Here is a 23,182-nt window from a genome sequence, read left to right as displayed (position 1 = left end):
TTATCAAGTTTCAGTGGCTGTAACTGTAGCACAATAAACAGAGGGTGAGGGGAGAGTGGGGGGAGGAGAAGGAAGAGGACGGACGGACGGACGGACAGACAGAGAGAAAGAGGGGGGGTGGGGGGTGTGGCAATGAGCAAATCAAATTCACCTACTTCATAGGTGTGGGATAGTTGTTGGAAGGAATGACATCTGTACATTTTGTGTGTGTGTGTGTGTGTGTGTGTGTGTGTGTGTGTGTGTGCGTGCGTGTGTGTGTGGGGGGGGGGGGGGGGGGACGGACGGACGGACGGACGGACGGACGACGACTTCCCTAGACAAAACATAGTGAATACATAACCTGACTGATGCAAGTCCACATATACAGTTTTAACAACATTTCTTCTACCACGGATGCTGCATTCCTAAAACAATGCCTCCTGTTTGTTATTAGCATGCTAGTTGCGGTTCTTTCCAGGAGTTTTCGGGTGTTAACTAACATGAACACGAGGCCATATCAAAAAGGGGGGGGAAAGGCCAGAGAATGTTCCTATTGTGAAGCTATGCTTGTACAGAGGGCCTGGCTATTAGTGGAGCCAGTATGAGGCGGCCACAGAGAGTAATATAATGCATACATGGATCCCCCAGAGCCCATTCATGGTGTAATTGGTGTGGACAGAGCTCTTGGTCTCAGGGTTACAGTTAGGGGAGGAAACATCCTCTGTTGTCCTGCTGGGACACTACTGTTCCCACGCCGCCAGCCTGACCACCAGGTCTGCCCTACCTCATCTCGTCCTGCATGCTGTCTGGCCTGTACAACAATACCATACAACTGAAAGTCTATTAGGCTATTAAGAAGCTCCCAGTAAGGTTCACAGATTGGACTAAAATGGAACATCTTCACGAGGCGGTCATCATCAACTCCCCCCACCCCCATTTCTTTCTCCAACTCTGTACTACATCTCTCCCAGACCCACACAGACGGCTTACGCGGCAGAATACTCAGTGATAATTGAATTGTGAGAGTTGGGTGCATTTGTGTTACTCTCAGAGTTAAATGCACACAGAATACTACTGTACCTCATATAACAAAGGCCCAAACCTACATGGTCTAAAACAACAGTGCTCTCACTAAAGTGCTGATAGCACACCATGTGGTCAGCTTAAGCTGAATGTGCACTACACTTAAAAAGAGGCTCACGCCGGGGCAGATCGAGCCTCGTCTACTCTAAACTGCCTACTGCAACAACGTGTGCGATGGGTTTGTTTCTGGTTCAGGGCAGCCAGGGGCAAAAACACTTGTTCCTCATTATTTACCCCTCTCTCCACCCCCCTGTCTACCCTCCCCATGCTTGGTTGGCCGATCCCATCCTTGAACAGGAGTCTCTCTCAGGCTGGCTCTGTCCATCAGAGCCTGTGGGGACATTAATCAAGCGAAGTGACAAGCAGTGGCAGCCAGTTGCTTTTTTTTTTTTTTCTGTGTGTAACGTACCCGCAGCTTCTGCCATCTCACACCCACCCCTCACATCCAGTCCCCTCATCCTCCTCCAGCCCACCCCCCCATCCCTAAAAGAAAGAGGAGTGTCGAACCAAAACAAACAATCGCCCATCTGCTTATTAGAGAGGCTGTCTGTCTTAAAAAAACAAAAAAACAAAGGGACGCTACAATGTAATGATAAAGGATGACAAGCACATGTGTGTGTATACTGTAAATCAATGTTCGCTAATAAATAAACATATATATATATATATATATATATATATAAAGAGAGGCTGTGAAGCAGCGAATGGTGCTGTGTGTGAAGTAAGAAGAAAGCAGGAGTTGTAATGGATATGATGCACAGAACGACACTGGTGGAATGTGTGCGGGCTAGCATCCATCCAGCGCTCTTCAACGCAGGCAGCTGCAGTGCATTTACATTGTGCTTCACCTCTCAGGCATTTAGAGGATGCTTTTATCCATGCCGACTCAGAGTAGGTAAGTGCAATCATAAACATCAACAACACAGCAGCAGCAAACATCAGCTTCTGCACTGCCAAAATGATGGCAATGAAAATGATGGCAATGAGGTACAAGGGGAGAGCACCATCATGTTCACGCGACGTTCTTGTGGCATAGGAGAATGAACCACATGGACCCCAGCCTGGGCAGAATTCGTTTTCGGGTTTATGATCCGGTTAGTCCTTGTTATCAGGCCGGAACCCTCAATCTGGAACTTCCTTTCCCTCAAACCGGAAGAATAATACCTTCCCACTAAAGAGAGAATGAGTCACACTTTTATTGGGAAGCTATTAGTCTTCCGGTTTGAGGGAAAGACCAAGCTTTCCTCCGAGGTGGAAAACCTGGTTACGCGAGGTTACATGGACGCTAGGCTAGCATCCCAATTCTGGGAATGTCACAATAGGTGAACGTTCGGCAAACATAGCATGTCTACAAGCTCACAACACATGTCATGTTCTGATCAAGGATATAGGCTTTAATTGAGGTCCTGCAAAGACCTCAGGTTAAAGAAATGGTGTCAGGCAGAGAAAACCGCAACAGGAACCAAAAAATGGGTAGAAGGAATAACTAAGCACAAGAAACTAATGGTGGATGATAGATTAGATAAAATAAGAGTTGTGTTGAACACAATAAAGCTCTTTCTCCTGTCTGACTGTTGCTGAATGTGTAAGTGGCCAGTAAGGTTATAAGAGTACAGAGGAACGTGTTGCTGAATGTGTAAGATAAAAGTGGCCAGTAAGGTTATAAGAGTACAGAGGAACGTTGTAAGCTTTTTTTTCCCTTGCGCCTTCTGTTGTTTCTGTGATACAGGGCCTCTTTACACACGGACAGGATTTAAGACAGCTGCTGAAATTCCACACACACACACACACACACACACACACACACACACACACACACACACACACACACACACACACACACACACACACACACACACACACACACACACACACACACACACACACACACACACACACACACACACACACACACACACACACACACACACACACACACACACACACACACACACACACACACACACACACACACACACACACACACACACACACACACACACACACACACACACACACACACACACACACACACACACACACACACACACACACACACACACACACACACACACACACACACACACACACACACACACACACACACACACACACACACACACACACACACACACACACACACACACACACACACACACGTTCCTGTTTTTAAGCGCAGAGCCAGGAAATGGGAATCCCTCGTAAGTTTTCCTTCCGTTGTTGCTCTTCTCACAAGGCCCAGAGGCCCCAGGATGAGGTGGGAAATCGCTCCACCATTTGTCTCTCCCTCTCTCTCGCACTCCCTCTCTCCCTTTTCCTTAAACAACCTCACACTCTTGCTTCTTCAAATGCTTCCCAATACTCTGTGGTGGACTATTCACTTTCTTAGAAAGGCCACTTTGTAAATCTATCATTTGAAGAGCGGGCATCCCAACCCGTTTAATCCCTTCTCCGGGCAAACATTCTTCACTTCCAGTCCTGGAAGAACATACTTTCTGCAGGCTACAGTAGCTCAGCTGTGGCACCGCAATAACAGTTCCTATCAAACACAATATATTACTTAAGTACAGTGACTGTAAAATGTGCTGGCAGCTACACACAGGCTAGTAAGATGGTGCCAGTAATAACGGGGGTTTGGCTCTCCATCTCACTGTATTTCACAGGAATTCTCCTGGCACTGACGGCAGAGCAGAGTGGGACGCTAGCCAAGCAATTTGTTCACCCTGATTAAGACTCCAATTTAGGAGACAGCGGAGGTCAGCCAAGAGCCTGTTGAAGAAGGGGCGGAAGAGGGGGTGTCATTCTCACTCTCAGTTGGTTACAATACTAAAATAATTTCCTCGCGCCCAGTGCTATACACAAGTGGCCCTCCAGCTAAAAGCATTGACCTCACAGGTTTCCAAGCCTCGCAAATGTCAGCAGCAGTCATTGTTGCAGCCTGCATGAGTGCATGCGCTTCGGCACTGCCTTTTAAATGCTTAAAAGCCATGGCCAATTAATTTTCAGCCATCTAGGAATAATTGCTAGAATGACATTCTCTCTTGTGTCTTTCCACTTAGCGGGAAAACCACACTCGCTGAAAATGACGTTGTTTCGTTGAAAGAATCATCCTCTTTCTGGCTTGTCTATATTTTCTATCATATGGAAAGCCATTTGTGAGTTATGACAAAATACACCATAATGAAATTATTATTTGAATTGATACAGAAATGTATAGAAATTAACCAATACATAAAAACATAAATCATGAGTAGGCTACCATTCATTTGACATTTATATTTGATATATATATTTATAAAAATGTATACACGCATATACACGCACACTACAAGACAATGACCAGAATTGGTGGAGAATTCTACAGTCTACACTGATCTTCCCCTAATATAGGGATGCTAGGGTTGAAGTGGTTAATCACATAAAACCCATTCAAACATTTCCAAAGAATACACACCATGTTGAGCATTTAGATATGCTATTTTTTTTTAATCTTTGAAAAATGTTCACCTACAATGACATGCCCAAAGTAGGAAGGCCAGGGTGAAAGTGTTTAATCAACCCGTTTAGTTTGTGCTGCCGTCTGTCTGTCCGTGTGATGGATGTGCGTGTGTGAGCAGCCTTAACAGACACAGGGTCACTCCCAGAGTGTGCCAGAGGACTGGTGGACATGCTAACAGGGTCTTCTGACAGACCCTCTGGTTCCTGCTCCCAGACGACCACCCAATTCATCACCTTCTAAACAAGACCTTAGTGCTCAGAACACAGCACACTGGCAGGCTGCTGCACCTCACACAGATACAAAGGGTGGGGGTGTGTGACACACGCACATGATTGAGTACGGTTCTCAACCTGTGGGATGATTTTGGGGTAGTCCCCAGATGATAGTGAAGTGACAATTTAAGGACATTTAAGACCATTTTAATCCCAACCCCCACCCCTAAAAAAATTATATATATATATATATATATATATATATATATATATATTATTTTTTTTAAATATATATATATATATAGTGAAATTGACAGATCTACAAGCTCACAACGCGCCTTCTTGGAACCAAATCAAACAAAAGTGAATGCTGCAACACCTACATTCCAAGTGCTTATCAGGGTGGGGGTTCCACACGTTCAAATATGATTATTTTGGTTCACAGCCTGAAAAGGTTAGATAGCACTCATAGCAGGACCATTTCTTTTAAATAAAATAACCAAGAGGAACACATTCAATGGCAGACACAATCAACCAACAACCATAGTAGACGAGGCCTGTGACAGCATGTATGACAGCCACTGATAATGAACTGGCTAGAACTTAAAACCTGCTCTCATTGATAAGGCATAGCCATAGATTTGCACCCAGGGCTTATTTTAGCATCCAAGTAGCATGTGTGCTACTAAGTTGAAAAATATAGTAGCACACAAATTATTTTAGGAGCACGATGAAAAGTTATCAAATAATGTGTTTTTGAGGGGCGCATATACAGCTTTAGTCCCCACACATCTCAAGATTTGCCATCGACAATGAAAGGGGCATTCAGGTCAAATGTCCGCTAAATTTTGTCCTCAATATTTGGCATTGGCAATGAACGGAGAAATTTGGTAAAAATTCAGCTAAATATGACGTGAATTAAACATTCATTAAATTAAAATGTACGTCATATGCAAACGAACAAATCAGCTATTAAACCAATCACAGGTATTCTGATTGGCCAGTATGATTCATGAAGATGTGATGATAAGAGTGTCCCTCACTTCACAAAATATGGCAAAATATTATACGAACAATATCTTTTCAGCAATTATCAAAATATTGATATTCATCAGGATATCATTTTTATGTTTGTTTTTATATAATCTATATAACCAATTTGTTTTTATGCTGATAGACTATTTGTTTTTTATGCAGATAGATTCATTTCTATGTTGCTCATGGATGGATGGATGGATGGATAGACAGCTGATATTTGGTGCAGGGCAGGATGCTCGATTGTAAATTAAATTGTAACATTCTCCTTGGCTTTGACTGCTTTGGTGGTGGTGGGGGGACAGTCCTTTGGGTGTTGGGTTGGGTGAAATCACCCCTCGGCTGCCTACCGTTGCTCGTTAAGCAGGTCACACAATGGATGGACCACTGATATTTATCCAGCCATGTCGGTGATTACTAATATCATTCACGCTGTGCAACACACGCTTTTGTAAACGATCAATGTGCTAAGTATTGTTTTGATCGATATGAATCCGTCATGTGCGTGCGCTCGTGCACTCTTTATTGTGCGTGCAGCCGTGCACAGTGTTTCTCCCGCGTTTGGTTAAAAGTTGGCGTTCGAACTTTACAAATAAGTTTAGTATTCAACGTGTCGGGGCACTATCATGCCACTATCATGCTGCGTTCGCTTAAGGGGGAGGGCGGAGCGGTGCGGTGGAAGCAAGGGGAACAGATCTTCAAGCTAAGGATGCATCGAGCCTCGACACGTTGTTAGCTTGTAGATCTGCTCTTTTTGGCGAACGACACCGCCGTACTACAAATATAAATGTAGGTATAGAACTGAAACTAATAGATATAGCCATGTCTCTGCTAGATTAAATATAAACTCAGATGCCTTCTATTTTGTTGTGTGGTGTGCCTTCTGTTCCTACTTGAATGAAATCATATTTCCTACTTGAAATGGTCAAAATGCCCCCCGCAGGATTAATCATGTTGTGTCTTATGTGTGTCTTATCTTACACATACCATGACATACATACTGCCCCACACCCACACAATATTATTAAGTGCGTGCGTGCACCCACCTACCACACCTTATTCACAACCTGACAAGATATAACAAAGTAAGCAGCACTGTAATAACATAAAATAACACTGGGATTCACCTCCACAAGTTATTACCTCAGCCATTCATCTTCAAACATGCCCCACATATGTCTGATAAATGCCATAGTGCATTAGCTGTCCCACATATGTGGGGCATGTTTGAAGATGTGCATGCATGTTCACATGCACAGTACGTGTGCATATGGTCTTGTATGCGTGTGTCTTCAAAGCGGGGGAGAAAGAATGTGCTCATCATATTATGAAGGCTAGGTCGAGGCCAAGCCAAGCAGGCTGTTTGCCAACCAAATGAGTTCAATCACAAACTGGTACCAGACCCTCTGAGCACCATGACACCAGACCCTCTGAGAACCATGACACCAGACCCTCTGAGCACCATGACACCAGACCCTCTGAGCACCATGACACCAGACCCTCTGAACACCATGACACCAGACCCTCTGAGCACCATGACACCAGACCCTCTGAGCACCATGACACCAGACCCTCTGAGCACCATGACACCAGACCCTCTGAGCACCATGACACCAGACCCTCTGAGCACCATGACACCAGACCCTCTGAGCACCATGACACCAGACCCTCTGAGCACCATGACACCAGACCCTCTGAGCACCATGACACCAGACCCTCTGAGCACCATGACACCAGACCCTCTGAGCACCATGACACCAGACCCTCTGAACACCATGACACCAGACCCTCTGAACACCATGACACCAGACCCTCTGAGCACCATGACACCAGACCCTCTGAGCACCATGACACCAGACCCTCTGAGCACCATGACACCTGGGAAAACGAGACAGGAAATCTGGTCTAGGATTGGGAGTGAACCTTCAACCAACACCTGCCCAATTCTCCATCAAGTACAGAGGACCTCATTTTTTGAATAAAGTACCGCCTCATATCAGAGACTGTACAGTACTAGCCTTAGTTCCTTCAAGAGACAATTACTGCAGTTCTTATTATCAAGCTTGGGCAACACGTCCTAGTTACCCTGCTCTTTATTATCATTATTAATGTTAGTACTAGTATCATTTCTTGTTATTATAATTATTTTGTATTATTTTCATTATATGTTTTCATTTTATTATAATTAGTTTAAGCTCACTTGGCAGCTTTTAGTAAGGCCACTCGATAAGCCCCTCCGGTTTTTTTGGCCTTTGTTTTTTAACGTACACATGTGCAAATAAACTAAACTAAACCTTTCATTTTGCGAAACCAATAACAGTGCAGAGGGGCGTCGCCTTGGTGAACAGCAGTGTTCTCTTCTGTGCCTACCGGGAAGGGGAGGAGGAGGGGGGCAGACACACAGATCTGTGAACCAATAGGATCTCCCGGGCCTCTAGACCAGAAATCACACTGGCTGGGGCAGGCTAGAGATGTACCGATACCATTTTGTCCTTCTTGATACTGATTCTGATAACTTGCGTATCGGTCGACTCAATACAGAGTACCGAAACCAGTGTGCAATTTGAAAAAAGAAAAAACTGGGACAGTGCTTCTCAAAGTGGGGTTCAGGGATCATTTGGTTCCTTGAGGGGTTCCAAATGGACCTGCTGCGTCTTTCTTATTTTTAGCTGCGTTTTTCCGCAGTTTATTCCGAAAAACGCGCCCAGTCTGCAAGGAACTTTGCAGGTCTGTAAAGCCGAGTATACAAATTGAGCTTTTCCTATTTGTACACTCTCAGAGTTATGGGGTTTCTGGATATTAAAAGGTTTGAGAATCACTGATCTAGGAATAAATAAATAAAGACCATTACTAATTGTTAACGTTAGTAAAATAATTATGTAAATAGTACAGTAAGAGTGTAAAACACTGCATCAACTGAAGCATTCACAATATGAAATATGCATGGCAGGATTGGAATGGCATACTTGCTTGATACCTTTTATACAGCATTTTAAGCAGTATTATATTCTTTTCCGATACCGATATCGGAACAGCAGCACCATGGGACCAGACTGCTTGACCAGTGACCACCATGCATGGGATCACATCCCAAGAAAGGAGGCTGCTATTATCTAGAGATGTCTTGGCTATCAGGGAGTTAACATCAGCAAAGTGTGGTAAGCCAATTTTCCTTAAGAAGAAGGATTACAATAGTAACACGTCCGAGTTTGGTCTAGTCTTTGGTATATTTTGAGACGCACGTGCATTTTGAACCCTTTTTAAAATTAAACTTGAACTCTACTTTTAAAGTAGAAGTAAATTAGAGCTATAAGACTTGCAGGCCAATCGGATAGTGGAGACTAATGAGATTTCAGGGTTTCTAAGCCATTAGCAGTGAGTATTTTAACAGAGTAGACAACAGTAGCTAATACAGGATTTTTTTATCACTTTGAAATTAGCAGTTGTATTTGTTTTAATCTAAAACATAACTAAATTAAACTATAGATAATCCTGTTTGTTTCTAAGATATAAAGGTCTCAGTTTTCTGTTTTCTTGTTCATTTTGAGATGCAATTTTATTATAATTATTATTATTACTATTATTATAATACAATACAAAATATGGATGAATCCGTCAGTGTCAGTATATAGCAATATCGACATACAATATTGGTATATGATATTACGTTTTTGAATTAAATCTGAAAAAGCCTTTTGTGATAATGAAGGTTGCAGATTCAATGTTTTCTGGGGAACAAGTTGGAAGAATGTCAAGCTAAAATAGTACATTTAGGACACACACACACACACACACACACACACACACACACACACACACACACACACACACACACACACACACACACACACACACACACACACACACACACACACACACACACACACACACACACACACACACACACACACACACACACACACACACACACACACACACACACACACACACACACACACACACACACACACACACACACACACACACACACACACACACACACACACACACACACACACACACACACACACACACACACAATGTTGTGCCAGGGACCCCCAGAAGAGATGATTTGTGTAAAAAAGTGCTAGCTTCCCACAACTGCAGTCACATAGTTAATTGTATTAAACAAAAAAACAAAAAACGGTTACGGACATAAATAGTACCAGTCATCTCGCTGTACAATGGGTTTAGTACCAGTAAATAGTACCAGTCATCTCGCTGTACAATGGGTTTAGTACCAGTAAATAGTACCAGTCATCTCCCTGTACAATGGGTTTAGTACCAGTAAATAGTACCAGTCATCTCGCTGTACAATGGGTTTAGTACCAGTAAATAGTACCAGTCATCTCGCTGTACAATGGGTTTAGTACCAGTAAATAGTACCAGTCATCTCGCTGTACAATGGGTTTAGTACCAGTAAATAATACCAGACATCTGGCTGTACAATGGGTTTAGTACCAGTCATCTGGCTGTACAATGAGTTTAGTACCAGTAAATAGTATCAGTCATCTGGCTGTACAATGGGTTTAGTACCAGTCATCTGGCTGTACAATGGGTTTAGTACCAGTCATCTGGCTGTACAATGGGTTTAGTACCAGTCATCTGGCTGTACAATGGGTTTAGTACCAGTCATCTGGCTGTGGCTGTACAATGGGTTTAGTACCAGTCATCTGGCTGTACAATGGGTTTAGTACCAGTCATCTGGCTGTACAATGGGTTTTCAGTTGCTCTGGAGAAGCACGATAACCCATCCAGCAGGAAACGACTGTGAAGGAAGGCAACTTGTGGTATTTGCTACCCAACCCCCAACTGGGTGCCATCCTAAATCAGAACCCAAACTGGGGTATGAAAACAAGGAGGTTATCCTGAGCTCTGCTCTGAATCCCACGCTACGCCTGCTGTTATCAAGATTATTTAAAATATATATATGTATATATATTAAAGTATCAAAATTATAATAATTGCTCATTGGTCCACATCCAACATTCATTAACTTAATTGAAGTTAATGAACGTAAGGTCATTCCTCCCGGGGATTAATCTGGTTTATCTCGTCTCATCTCAGTGCGAGCAGATAATGCTGGCTCATTTATAACTCTCAAAATCACAATCTACAAAGTCTTCTTCTTCATAGTAGACGGGAGTGATTCAATACTTAGATTATTTATACAGAGTTACACAGTTATCTCTCAGTGGACACAAAGGCTCTGGATCCAACATATGAACATCATTATTACATCATTATGTACACTTTGCTACGCCTTTCATAACACAGCAGGGGTGTAAACGCTAAACTGTGAACACATGAAGACAGTTCGTATTCCTTCTTTGAGGTGATCTTACCTCTTTTCTGCATGAAGGTGAAAAGGTCATCCAAGAACTCTTTCCTGTTGGGGTCGTTGTCCAGTTCATACAGCTGAGGAACCAAACACAACAGGAAGTCAGACATCTATTCATACGTCTACTTCAAGCAGGTTCACACAACTCCAGCCATTTCTGACACCCCACCCTTCCGAGGTGAACTACCACCAGCCCTTGTGGCCCCGACAAGGAATCATAGATCGTAGATATCACACGTTACACCTGACCTCACTGTCAAATTGGTAGCTTGATGGTGTGATTTATAAACACACCAATTAATTATGAGGATGGGTGTGACAAGGTAGGCACAACAAATTCCATCCGAGTGTAGAAATGAACCATTATGAGTCAACTTTTACACTCTCAAAGTTAACACTAAGGATTTTTGATGTGTAGTTGTAAATTGCTGCCCCTCTTAATAAACGATAAATTATATAATGACGGGTCAAAAACTCATATGCCCAAAACTGTTACTTATCAGGTATCAAAAAGTAGAACATCTACAAGCTCAAAACGTGTCACTTCACACAGATCTGCTACATTTTATAATTTTGTGGGACATTGTAGTATATGATCAAGTATACTGCATTAATTTATGAAAAAACACAAAAAGTTACTTGAGCAATTAAAATATGTCCGACAGCAGCGATATATTTTTAAGTGTATCTGATGATGTGCCTATTTATATTGGCTTGTCATTTTTCTTTCCCAGACTATTGATGGCCTGTTGGTTCACTGTGGACTCAAGACACTCACCTTAGCAAAGTCTCTGGAGGCCTCTCCTCTCCCTCTGTTTGCGTCTGCATCGTCCGCCCAGCTTGCATTCCCATTCTACAGCACAAGAGACACATGGAACACAGTCAGATGCCTTGATGTCTTGGAGAGACACATGGAACACAGTCAGATGCCCTGTTGTCTTGGAGAATTGGACTTGGGTTACAACTGTATTTTGACAGGTTTTCCCTGCATGTCTACGCCAAATCTCTTCGCCAACAATAGCCGAACAACAAGCTCACAATGCAATGCAAAGAAGCAATTGTGAGTTTGTTGATCGGCCATTTTTGGCTAATGTTCCCCCCAGAATATGGACGCTGGGGACCAAGTGGCCAACCACTGAAGCCCTATATACTTTCTCATAAGACGAATAGCCAATCTAAAAGCTCAATGTGATGTGCTGGGATCTTGTAGATCCGTTTTTGGTGGTTTTGAAAAGGTTCGCCTACACATTGAAACAGCATTATATTATACATTCATAATTTAAGCTCACAATTATAATCTGAAGGAGAGAAGGGCACTATGCCAGTACAGTCAGTGTACAGATACAATAATTACAGTTAGCAGACACTTATCCAGAACTTATAGTGCAAATTAGCACATATGGGGAGTGTATACAGTTGGAGGGGGTACAGCATTGTGTAACAGAGCTATCAGAGTCACATTGCGTTGTTGAGAGTATATACAGCTTTTTGAAACAACACCAATCATTTGCAGTCACTTTCTGACAAATAGCAGCGTATTCTCGTCAAAACTATGCACTCATACTTTCCAATGCAATACTGCAGTTTATTTTTCCAGAGGTTGGATTAGTTATTGTGCCCCTGAGCTTGCACGTTCCCCTCCCCTCCCCCCTTTCCTCCTCAAACATCTCCATTTGGCCCTAAACCATCTGCATCTGGGCCTGCCCTGCTCTGCCCCCTCCCCTCCCTGCCCTGCTCCCGCCCCTGTGTCTTCCGATCCCAGCTGGATACAAGGGCCCCCCATCCTTCATCTCCAACACAGCTGCAATGGGCGGCCAAGTTCACGGGGTGTGTAGCTGACTGTCAAGAGAGGTGAGGAGGTGTGTGTGTGTGAGTTGCGTGCCAGTATTGTACAGCATAAATAATAGATATACAAGCTCACAATGGGTCACATTCGTGACACGTTATGAGCTTGTATATCTTCTATTTACGCCATGCAACAGCGGCATGCAACACAGTATAAATCAGGCTTTTAGTGCTGTGCGTGCATGTGTTTGTGTACACAAGAAACAACCAAGTGTGTGTGTTTGTGTGTGTGTGTGAGTGTGTACGGTGGGTGGGGGTCACTGGCCCCACAGGACGGGAAGCCGGCAGGGAAAATAGGGGCAGAAAAAGGCAGAAGAGGGTGCACGGTATGTGCAGAGCAGGAATTTTCCTCCTAAAGACAAACCTATAAAAGCATCAGGAATCAAAACAAGATCCGCTCGGAGAGAGAGGGGATGTTAATAGCCACGGCCTCAGGATCTCCTTTCACCAGAAGTAGCCCATTGGTCAGTAAGGCGACCAACAGGCACTGAAACGAGAGCCCGGGAGGGCAAAGGTTGCCTAGGCCCCCGAGAGCAAGTCATTCTCACCCTCTCACTCTCTCCTACTTGTAAGGGGTTGTCAGCGTTCGCACTTCCTCAAACAAATCGTCATCAGCCCAGTGACAGGGCCAAGTGCTTGTGGTCTGGCTACTGCTGCTGGACATGTTCCAGCCAGGTGATAAACAACATGCAGGGCTAGGGCTGCAACGGGAGTGTTCCAGGTGATAAACAACATGCAGGACTAGGGCTGCAACGGGAGTGTTCCAGGTGATAAACAACATGTAGGACTAGGGCTGCAACGGGAGTGTTCCAGGTGATAAACAACATGTAGGACTAGGGCTGCAACGGGAGTGTTCCAGGTGATAAACAACATGCAAGACTAGGGCTGCAACGGGAGTGTTCCAGGTGATAAACAACATGTAGGACTAGGGCTGCAACGGGAGTGTTCCAGGTGATAAACAACATGCAGGACTAGGGCTGCAACGGGAGTGTTCCAGGTGATAAACAACATGCAGGACTAGGGCTGCAACGGGAGTGTTCCAGGTGATAAACAACATGTAGGACTAGGGCTGCAACGGGAGTGTTCCAGGTGGTAAACAACATGTAGGACTAGGGCTGCAACGGGAGTGTTCCAGGTGATAAACAACATGTAGGACTAGGGCTGCAACGGGAGTGTTCCAGGTGGTAAACAACATGCAGGACTAGGGCTGCAACGGGAGTGTTCCAGGTGGTAAACAACATGTAGGACTAGGGCTGCAACGGGAGTGTTCCAGGTGATAAACAACATGCAGGACTAGGGCTGCAACGGGAGTGTTCCAGGTGGTAAACAACATGTAGGACTAGGGCTGCAACGGGAGTGTTCCAGGTGATAAACAACATGTAGGACTAGGGCTGCAACGGGAGTGTTCCAGGTGGTAAACAACATGCAGGACTAGGGCTGCAACGGGAGTGTTCCAGGTGGTAAACAACATGTAGGACTAGGGCTGCAACGGGAGTGTTCCAGGTGATAAACAACATGTAGGACTAGGGCTGCAAAAGGTAATCCAACAATTTAATTGATAATAGAAAACAAATAAATATATACATGTTTATTTATTAATAAATAAATGTGTCGTGATGAATGCAGCGCATGTGGCGTGCATAATATTAACACAGTAATTATTGTTTAGTAAACACATTGAGTGTCTTCCATCCTATGTTCAAGAGGCTTCTGGTTGTAAGTGGTCAAAAATCGGAACAAGATCAGCTACAAAATTGACACAACCGATCTCTTCAAAGAAAGTCAAATAATGGCCGATATATCAGGCAGATCGATATCTAGGACAGTCTGGCTCTACATGTTCGTTTAAATTCAGATCAAGGCCAGACATCTTCTTTCCCCGTTTTCCTATTTTGCTCACATGTACTGTGACATACAAATCAGATGAAATACCATAAAAACCCTTCAAAGCATCCTTTAACCCATTCTGACCTGAGATCAGATTAAAAAAAATGTCTTCTACATCCTGACATTTTCTGAAAAAGCTATGTTTCTATGTCAGTCGTTTAAAAAAAATAGCAGACCTACAAGCTCGTAGCGCGCTTGTAGATCTGCTATTTTTCAATAGCTAAAGCATAACGTGATGCTAACACCAAAAGGGGTTCCCGCCTAAAATGGGTTAAGTCCCCCCCCCCCCCCAACTCACTCCTTATCAAAATGCATTTATGTGTCAATTTCCTGTGTGACAGAGATTACCAGAGGTTCATCATGGCATGGTAAATCTATACGTTAGCCCATTTAGACATACTGTATATATGTAGTAAACCTGAGTGACCTTTGAGCTCTATCTGGTTGCTTTTGTTAACCTTCAACCATTATAAATGATTATATAGACAAGATAATTCAGATTATAGCCATGTACAATCTAACATGCTTGCTCTTGCATAAAAAAACATTGCAATCTGCACAATTTTAAAGATCCTAGATGCTCTTGTATTCTGTGACCTAGAGGTGATTGCTGAGTAATCATATTGACAGTAACCAAATAGAAGTGGCCCCGGGCCACGCCCCCCGTTTCCTCTGGTGGGTGCCGATGGGCATACCACACGATGTGTGCATACTAAAATCTGATCTGAAAGGCTCAGGAAAATGCAAATAGCTACACGGCGCCAACGTTACTTGTCTGTGTGCTAACCTACAACACAACAAACAAGTCCATACGGTATGTTGTTAGCAGGTCAATACATGTGTTGTACTGCAGATTGTCCAACAGAGTAATAGACCACATACATCCCTCATCATAGATAAAGCTGTGTGTTTTGCTGGCTAGTGAAACACTCAATAGTGTGTGTGTGTGTGTGTGTGCGCGCGCACACACACGCATGCGTGTCAAAGGAGATACAGAGGCAGGCAGGCAGGCCAAGAAAAACATGAAAGACAGACAAAAAGTAGTGTAAGCAAATTAACTACTAGCAATTCTCATGTGAAGGGAGACTTTTGGCATTCGACTGATGCAAGTTACAATAGCATTTGACTTGTGACATTGAATGTAAATTTCTTGATTGGCTACATTACTGTAAGTGCACTGATGGAACATCATTATGATGACTGCACACACACACACACACACACACACACACCCCCGCCCCCCCCCCCCCCCCCCCCCCCCCCCCAGGGCTCTCATCCAGGGCTACTGCATTGTGGGAGTGCAGAGGTCAAGGTGCTCCTTGCATCTCCACAGAACAAAGGCCTGGTATCCAGACTGTCTCAGCCCCGGACAGGTCAACCACCTCCTCCTACAGCTTCTGTCTACTCCCCTTGGCTTGGCCAGCCCATAGAGCCCCATTGTGAACCCAGACATTTTGCGTACCCTAAAGATTTATATTACAAATGTTGAGTATGGGTCCCCAGCATGTAGAAACTGCCGGATGCTAACTTGCATATGTTGGGCAATTTCATAATTAGCATAATAAGACGGGGTACCATTAACATCCTATATACGGCAAACAAATTTTCATTATGCTTTACTAGCATGTGATGTGTCAAAAAAATTCCATGATTCTGAATCCATTGCAAGCATTACTATTGCATGAAAAACACTCTTTCGACCTCATCACAAATGTGATGAGGTCAGCACAGTGGCTATGGCCGAATTTAGCCCAAGGAGTGTTTTTCATGCAAAACTAATGTTTGCAATTTATTCAGAATCATGATAAACACCTAGTTTGACCCATGGTACTTAATCTTAATGTTGCCCCAGTTTATTATGCTAATTATAAAAATTGCCCAACATAATATGCAAGTAAGCATCCGGCAGTTTCTAAATGCTGGGGAGCCATACAACATTTCTAACATAAAACTTTAGGCCACTCAAAATGTCCGGGTTCAAATTCTGGCAAGTGGACTATTTTACATTCACCCGTTGTCTCTTCATTTCACTGCCTTTACATTTAGTTGAGAACTTGAGATGTTTAATTTTTTAGATCGATCGGATCATTATATCGCTTTGCCCGTTATGTTTTGTTTGCTTGATTGTTTCTTATTGTTGCGACGGTAACAAACGTAAATATAACTGAACTGAAGAGACTTGCAGTGAATGGGTAGGGAGGGCTTCAGTATGTTACTGTACAAATCTATGCTTTTATACATCAAACATGTGACCGTACATTTGTAGGCCATCATCTCTGACCACTAAGCCACAGGGATTTAACGAGTGGTTGAGGGTGTGAGGCAGACCATCAATCCGGGACTGGTCATAATGCCAATTAGATCAATTGCGGCTCAAAGCAAACTAGCCAACTTCTCAACTCAGCCCAAAAAAGGGACACACAAACACAAAGAATGGACATCGAAACGTTGAGGCTGCAACCATGGGCAGACATGTCGGCTCTTGAATGGAGACGGTGGTCAGTGGAAGAATGTTAACACTATGTTGCCTTCTGACGAGTTAAAGTGGATCCCCATCATTTGGGGACCATTCATTATGATCAGAGCCCTCCGCCCCGCCATCACGTGCAGAGCACTCCACCCATACATCTAAGAAGGACTGCAATAGCACCCGCTTTTAAAGTTCCCACACCCTGCCTAGATAGATACATGACAGGCTGCAGCAGGAAGCAGGCTAGTATCTTATAAATTATAATTCAACCTAGCTGCTGAAAATAGTCTGTGTGCCATTCTAATTCTTCAATAATGCACTATAGCGGTTCATGTTTTGGTCAATCCAAAACATGAATCTATGTAGTTAAGTGAATCCATTTTATAGTAAAACATCTAAGATACATTTAATATTTATACGTATGAGACATACTATGTCCATGTATGTCCCCCCCCCCCCCCCTCCCCTCCTAATGCTGTTAGCAGGTTTACTGGACAGGCGGTGGGGCAGGATAATCACATTATGGCCATACTGGCCAAGCACAAAGTAAGGAATGAGAATAAAGTACTTGATCAGTGGGTCATTAGGGACTAAGAGAGCATAAAAGTAGTGTGTGTGTTCTTTATATACAATATATCATTTTTTCCCATTCTTCATATTGTGTACAGTATGTGTGGTATATATTGTGAATCGGGATACAAAATGAACACTACAAAGTAATTACTAAGTCACATTTCTGGCACCTTAAAATGCCAGCTGAAATTGATGAGAAGACAGATTGTTATCTATGGGAGTGGTTTTCAAAGTAAGGTTTACAGTCTCCCTGTGGGTATCTCAATGCTACGACCTGCTGTAATGGTCTCATATCTTGTGAATGAATTGCATATCATCCGTTTTTCTAACAAAGATTTACCACAGATAAGCCAATTTTATGATACATTTACATATTATACCACATCACATTTGTCACACCAAATTTGACATCCGTGTACAAATAGCTAGATACTTATGTAACAAAATGCTTCTAAAATCCAACCGCTAATCTCATTTTAATGTTGCCAAATAATTTCAAGAAGATTGTACTGTAGCTCTGTACTCTAAATCAATGAACCACTTGAAGGAGTAGTTCACCCCCAAAAATGACTTATTTTTTATCAATTACACACCCCACGAAACCTTGAATTCAGGGAGATTTTTGTGTTATTGTCTCATTGCTGAGCCAATAATTGAATGACCGGGTCATCGGTCAATAAGAGACTGTAGGAGACACAAAGACTCCACCGGTCATCAAATTATTCCATCCTTTAACCACCACCTTAGCCATGCGATGGTGGTGAAAATAGCCAATGTACAGGCTCGTAGATCACAATGTCATGCCTAAAATTGGGATGGCATGTTAAAATTGATTAACACCAAATCCAGGCAATGTTATATTGTGCAATGTTATTTGGTTTTTCTCATGTAAACTACAGTAATATAAGTAATGTTCATGTAGAGTGATATTAACCCATTCTGCTTTTAATCACACATTAACTTGAGCAAGCAGATTAACCTGGGGGGAGATCACATGGATTAGACATGCAAAAGGCCTGTTGACTCAGTCACTCAGAATGTAAAGATCATACATTCTGTAATCAAACAGAAATAAAGTTTCATGTTAATTCTGTCAAACATGTGATTTGTGGTCCACCGCAGGCAAACACACAGATGAAACTGTGTAATCTGGTCTAAAATAGCAGTAGTAATGAAATTAAAAAGCAAACTTGGTGTTTCTTTTAAATCACTTCTCAAAACCAATTTTGACAGGAAGGCTTTTCCATACTATGTCGTTTGTCAAGTTTCTATTCCTCTTACATACAAGAACAAAAGACTTGAATAACACGTATACACTTAAAAACAATAACAATTAAAACATAGTAGAAATAGAACATAAGTCCCGATCAAACAGACGGTACATGAGTATAAACATAGTGTATAACAAAACATGAATGGCTTATATGCATAGAAATGTGCACTTGGCATGAAAACTAGTCAAATGGACAACAAAGCCAACACAACAAGTCGAGTTGTGTGATGACAACTGCAGTTGTGTTGCTCTACACATCTCTGCTCAGTCTTCCATTTCAAACAAGTTTACATTCTTTACATAACCCTCCCTCCTGCGTTTCAACAAAACACTTTAAGACAGGCTCCATCCTACCTGAATGTCTCTATGCATACCTGAGGGGCAATTCATCGTGGCCATTAAATGTTTGTTTGGGAGGGAGGCCTCCATTTTGGTAAGGAAGGCTGGGCGAGTTGCAACAGGAAAGGGTTAATGGCCGCCACTGTAGAGGGTTGTGGATTGGGGTGGGGGGGATTGATTACTCAGGATGTTGACAGCACTTCTCCCAATTTGATAGCAGAGTGGTTATTACATGAAGAGGCTGGTTCTTAATAAAAAACCATCATGTAATTTAGGCATCCGTCTTTCCTGTGGGGGTTTATGCAGGGGGGACACAAGAAATGGAAGTAGCTTCCTGGATAATTATCACAGCGTTAGATTCTTATCTAACACCATAAAAAATGCACAATGAGAGGAAAAACTGGCTTCGTGTACATTTGTATTATAAAGCAGGCCAACCCACAGCACACAGTGGAGATCAGTGTTCCATGCTACTTGAAGTAGGTCATTGTCGTCGTGCTGAAGATAAAACTGGCTACATAACGCCCGTTGGTGGGACGGCCCCGTGTTGGACCATCTGAAACGTGGCACAGGGCTGGCCAACAGTTGTTTGCAGACTGGCAGTGTGTGATCCCATGTACTGGAAGGGGGCTAATGAAAAACAGGCACGTGTCCCTGCCACATTAGAGCAACGTCAGCCACTGAGCTACCCTACCCACCCCACCCCACCCCCCTGTAACCCTGTCGGTCTGTCCACTGCTACTGTCACAGTCACAACTAGGGCCCGGCAATTAACCGAAAATGTAGAGAAACCGACATTTAGAATGAGATAGATAGATAGATAGATAGATAGATAGATAGATAGATGCATACATACACACACACACACACACACACAGTAGGCCTATATATTTTAATTTCTTATATATCAACACAAACAAAATTTAAATAATAAACCGATTATTCTGATTAACAACTTAAGACCTGTATTATTGATTTGCTATTTTCACCATTTAACAAAATAAATAATAATTTGTGCTTATGTTGACACTTGTATACATATGCTTTGATTGTTTTTCCACCTTTACAGCACTTTGGTCAATCTCAGTTGTTTTAAATGTGTGTTATAAATAAGTTTGATTTGATGGATTCATTAATTGTAATCGAGGCAAAAGTTCATTGTGATATTGATTTGAAGTCACAGCACCCCAGCCCTGTGCCACAGTCACAGCTCCCTCCGTCTCTCACCTCTGTGCTTCGCCACAGCCTGCCACAAATCCAGTAGTACCCCAGAGGGACAGGACAGGAGGGCCATTGAACAAGGGGGGCCAAATCAATAGCCTTGGATTTGCAAACACGGGGAAGTCCCCTAGCCCCCTCCGGACGCAATCTCACAGCACATGTCAATACTCATCACCCTCAGCCATCAGCCGACTGCGCAAACTGAGAGGAGAGCAGGAGCAGTGCGCTCCCAATGGTAGCGTGACCTTACCCCTTAACCTCCACGAGACACCTAAACTTTGACTAACACCACTGGAGAATATTTCCTGTGGGGATTCCTGATCAAAAACTAGAAACATCAGTCAACTTTGTCTTCTATAGAGAAAGATCACAAGGAGCCTCATTTTTAGCGTGTGTACATGTGACTTGCGTGTTTTTCTCCATGTCTGCATTTGTAGCGCATACACAAACAAAAAACACATATCTGAAAGAAACCCAAAGCAGTCAATCGCTAGTAAATAAATGTCATGAGCGCTCATTCAGCTTAACCACATTAGACGGGAGACTTTAGCCAAAATACACCAACATTCCTGTGTTTACACCAGTAACAGGAGCCCACAATAACAACCCAAAGGTCCTCTTTTCACAGCAGTCACTGGCTAATCTTTTTAGCTAAATTACTGGCTGTCAAAACAGTTCAGCCCGAGAAATCTTTTAAATACAGGACAGCGATAGTAATTTAATCACAATCAGGGAACGCCATAAGCCTTACGGCTGAAACTTTGGACTAGCGCCAATGGTACTGATAAATGATGAGTAGCCAGTGAGTAGGCTGCACGTTTCCTTTCATTAGCACTTGTACAGTATACACAGAAGTGAACAAGACATTACAGGCTATTCGATATGTACTGTCCTCTGAAACACAAGTGAAATAATTCTGTTTTGCTATTTGCTAGTATTTTCACATATAATGAAGACCAAAAAAAGTTATTAAAAGTATAAAACATAAGTAATTGATTAAAAAATGTAAAAAAATGAATATAAGGGGTATAGTATAGGCTCAGCTCAACTGCAGTCAATTGCAATTGCACAGACCTGTTCGAGGAGATATAGCAGTAATATTGTACAGCTTATGCTGAACATATTGCACATATTAGTTATTGTACATATAGACTTTGCACTTGGTAGGTGCACAAGTGCAAACAGCAAGAACATGGAGTGATGTGTCATTGGATACCGGCGCTTACAGAGTAACAGTCCAATGTTATAATGAAGTGTAGTGTAATCGCACGCAGGGAGAAGCTGCTACTCTTTCTTATCTTTACCGTAGTGACTCAAAATATACATATAGTGATCAGATAAAAATTTACAGTAAACATCTTTTCCCCTGGTGCTGTTGAACTATAGTGGCAGGCACACTCCAACCACAGGGATCTTTTTGTCGGCCTGCCAAGTCCCCTTTGTTTCCATCCCTGGCACCGAAAGTGAATCAGCTTCTCTCTCAGCACGCCTATGAAAACAAGCATCAGCGGGGGCTGCAATCTTTAATCCAAATCAAATAATTGGGGACTTTATCCCACTGCAGGGCTTATGGAATCATTTATATGGAGCTTCCCGCTCAAAGGGTTTGCAGGATTGAAAGGTGGGGGGGGGGGGGGGGGGGGGGGTGAGTAGTAGTAGAGTGGATAGGGACCTCCCTTTATCCACTGACTGTAAGAGATCTCATGGCGGAGCCAGGCCATACGCTAGTACTGAGCACAAGAGACAAGAGCTCTTGCTAATCGTGATTCCATACACTCAGAGAGGAAGGGGAGTAAATCTCACTGCCACTCTAAACATATGGTGAAATTCCTCGGCTCGCAGATTCACTGCTCTTATTAGAGTTAGTACGGAGCATAAAACACGGCTCGTATATCACATAACAGGCCACTGACTACTACCACTCGCATTGGCTTTCTGAATGTCCACTCGCATTGTGAGGTAGATTTCGTGCTCTTGGCGAGTAGACAAAGTGGCAGGGACATAAGACATCCAGGGGCCCTGCAGCGTGTCTCTACCTGCCCTATTTTTCAGCCATGCTGCACCTCTAAACAGGCCCTGTGAAACGCAGGCAGGCCCTGGGGCAAGACCACCCCTCCCTCCATTAATCACACCAATTACAGAGCCGAGAGTGAGAGGTGAATAAAAAGGAAAAAAAGAGAAGAGAAGAGAAGAAGAAATGAAAACAGTGGAAAGGAAAACAGAAAAAGGTGATAGGCAAGAAGAGCAGATTGAGGGGGTGGGAGCGCAACTTGCACACTGACTGACCAACTAACTTTTTCGCCTTGTCTTATTTCAAATTCCCAGAGAGAAACACAACATACTGTAACCAACAACAAAGGCTACACAATGAGCTGGATCAGCATCTGTAGCTCCTGGGTAAACACGTCTGTTGGCGACTAGCAGG

General features: G+C 43.1%; 1 protein-coding gene across 1 annotated transcript in view; it reads right to left on the bottom strand.

Annotated features, from left to right (window-relative positions):
- The window catches only part of LOC308315424 (AT-rich interactive domain-containing protein 3B-like), a 72,281-nt gene that overhangs the window by 31,452 nt on the left and 17,647 nt on the right, over positions 1-23,182 (bottom strand). Inside the window, exons 3-4 of the mRNA XM_080763387.1 lie at positions 11,928-12,002; positions 11,154-11,226 (exon numbers count right to left, since the gene is read on the bottom strand). Coding sequence (XP_080619513.1) covers positions 11,154-11,226; positions 11,928-12,002 — 148 coding nt within the window. The remainder of the gene's footprint in view (positions 1-11,153; positions 11,227-11,927; positions 12,003-23,182) is intronic.

The sequence above is a fragment of the Protomyctophum bolini genome (genome assembly GCF_963924005.1).
Source record: "Protomyctophum bolini genome assembly, chromosome: 1".
NCBI classification, from domain to species: Eukaryota; Metazoa; Chordata; class Actinopteri; order Myctophiformes; family Myctophidae; genus Protomyctophum; species Protomyctophum bolini.
This window is presented reverse-complemented; position numbering and strand designations above follow the sequence as displayed.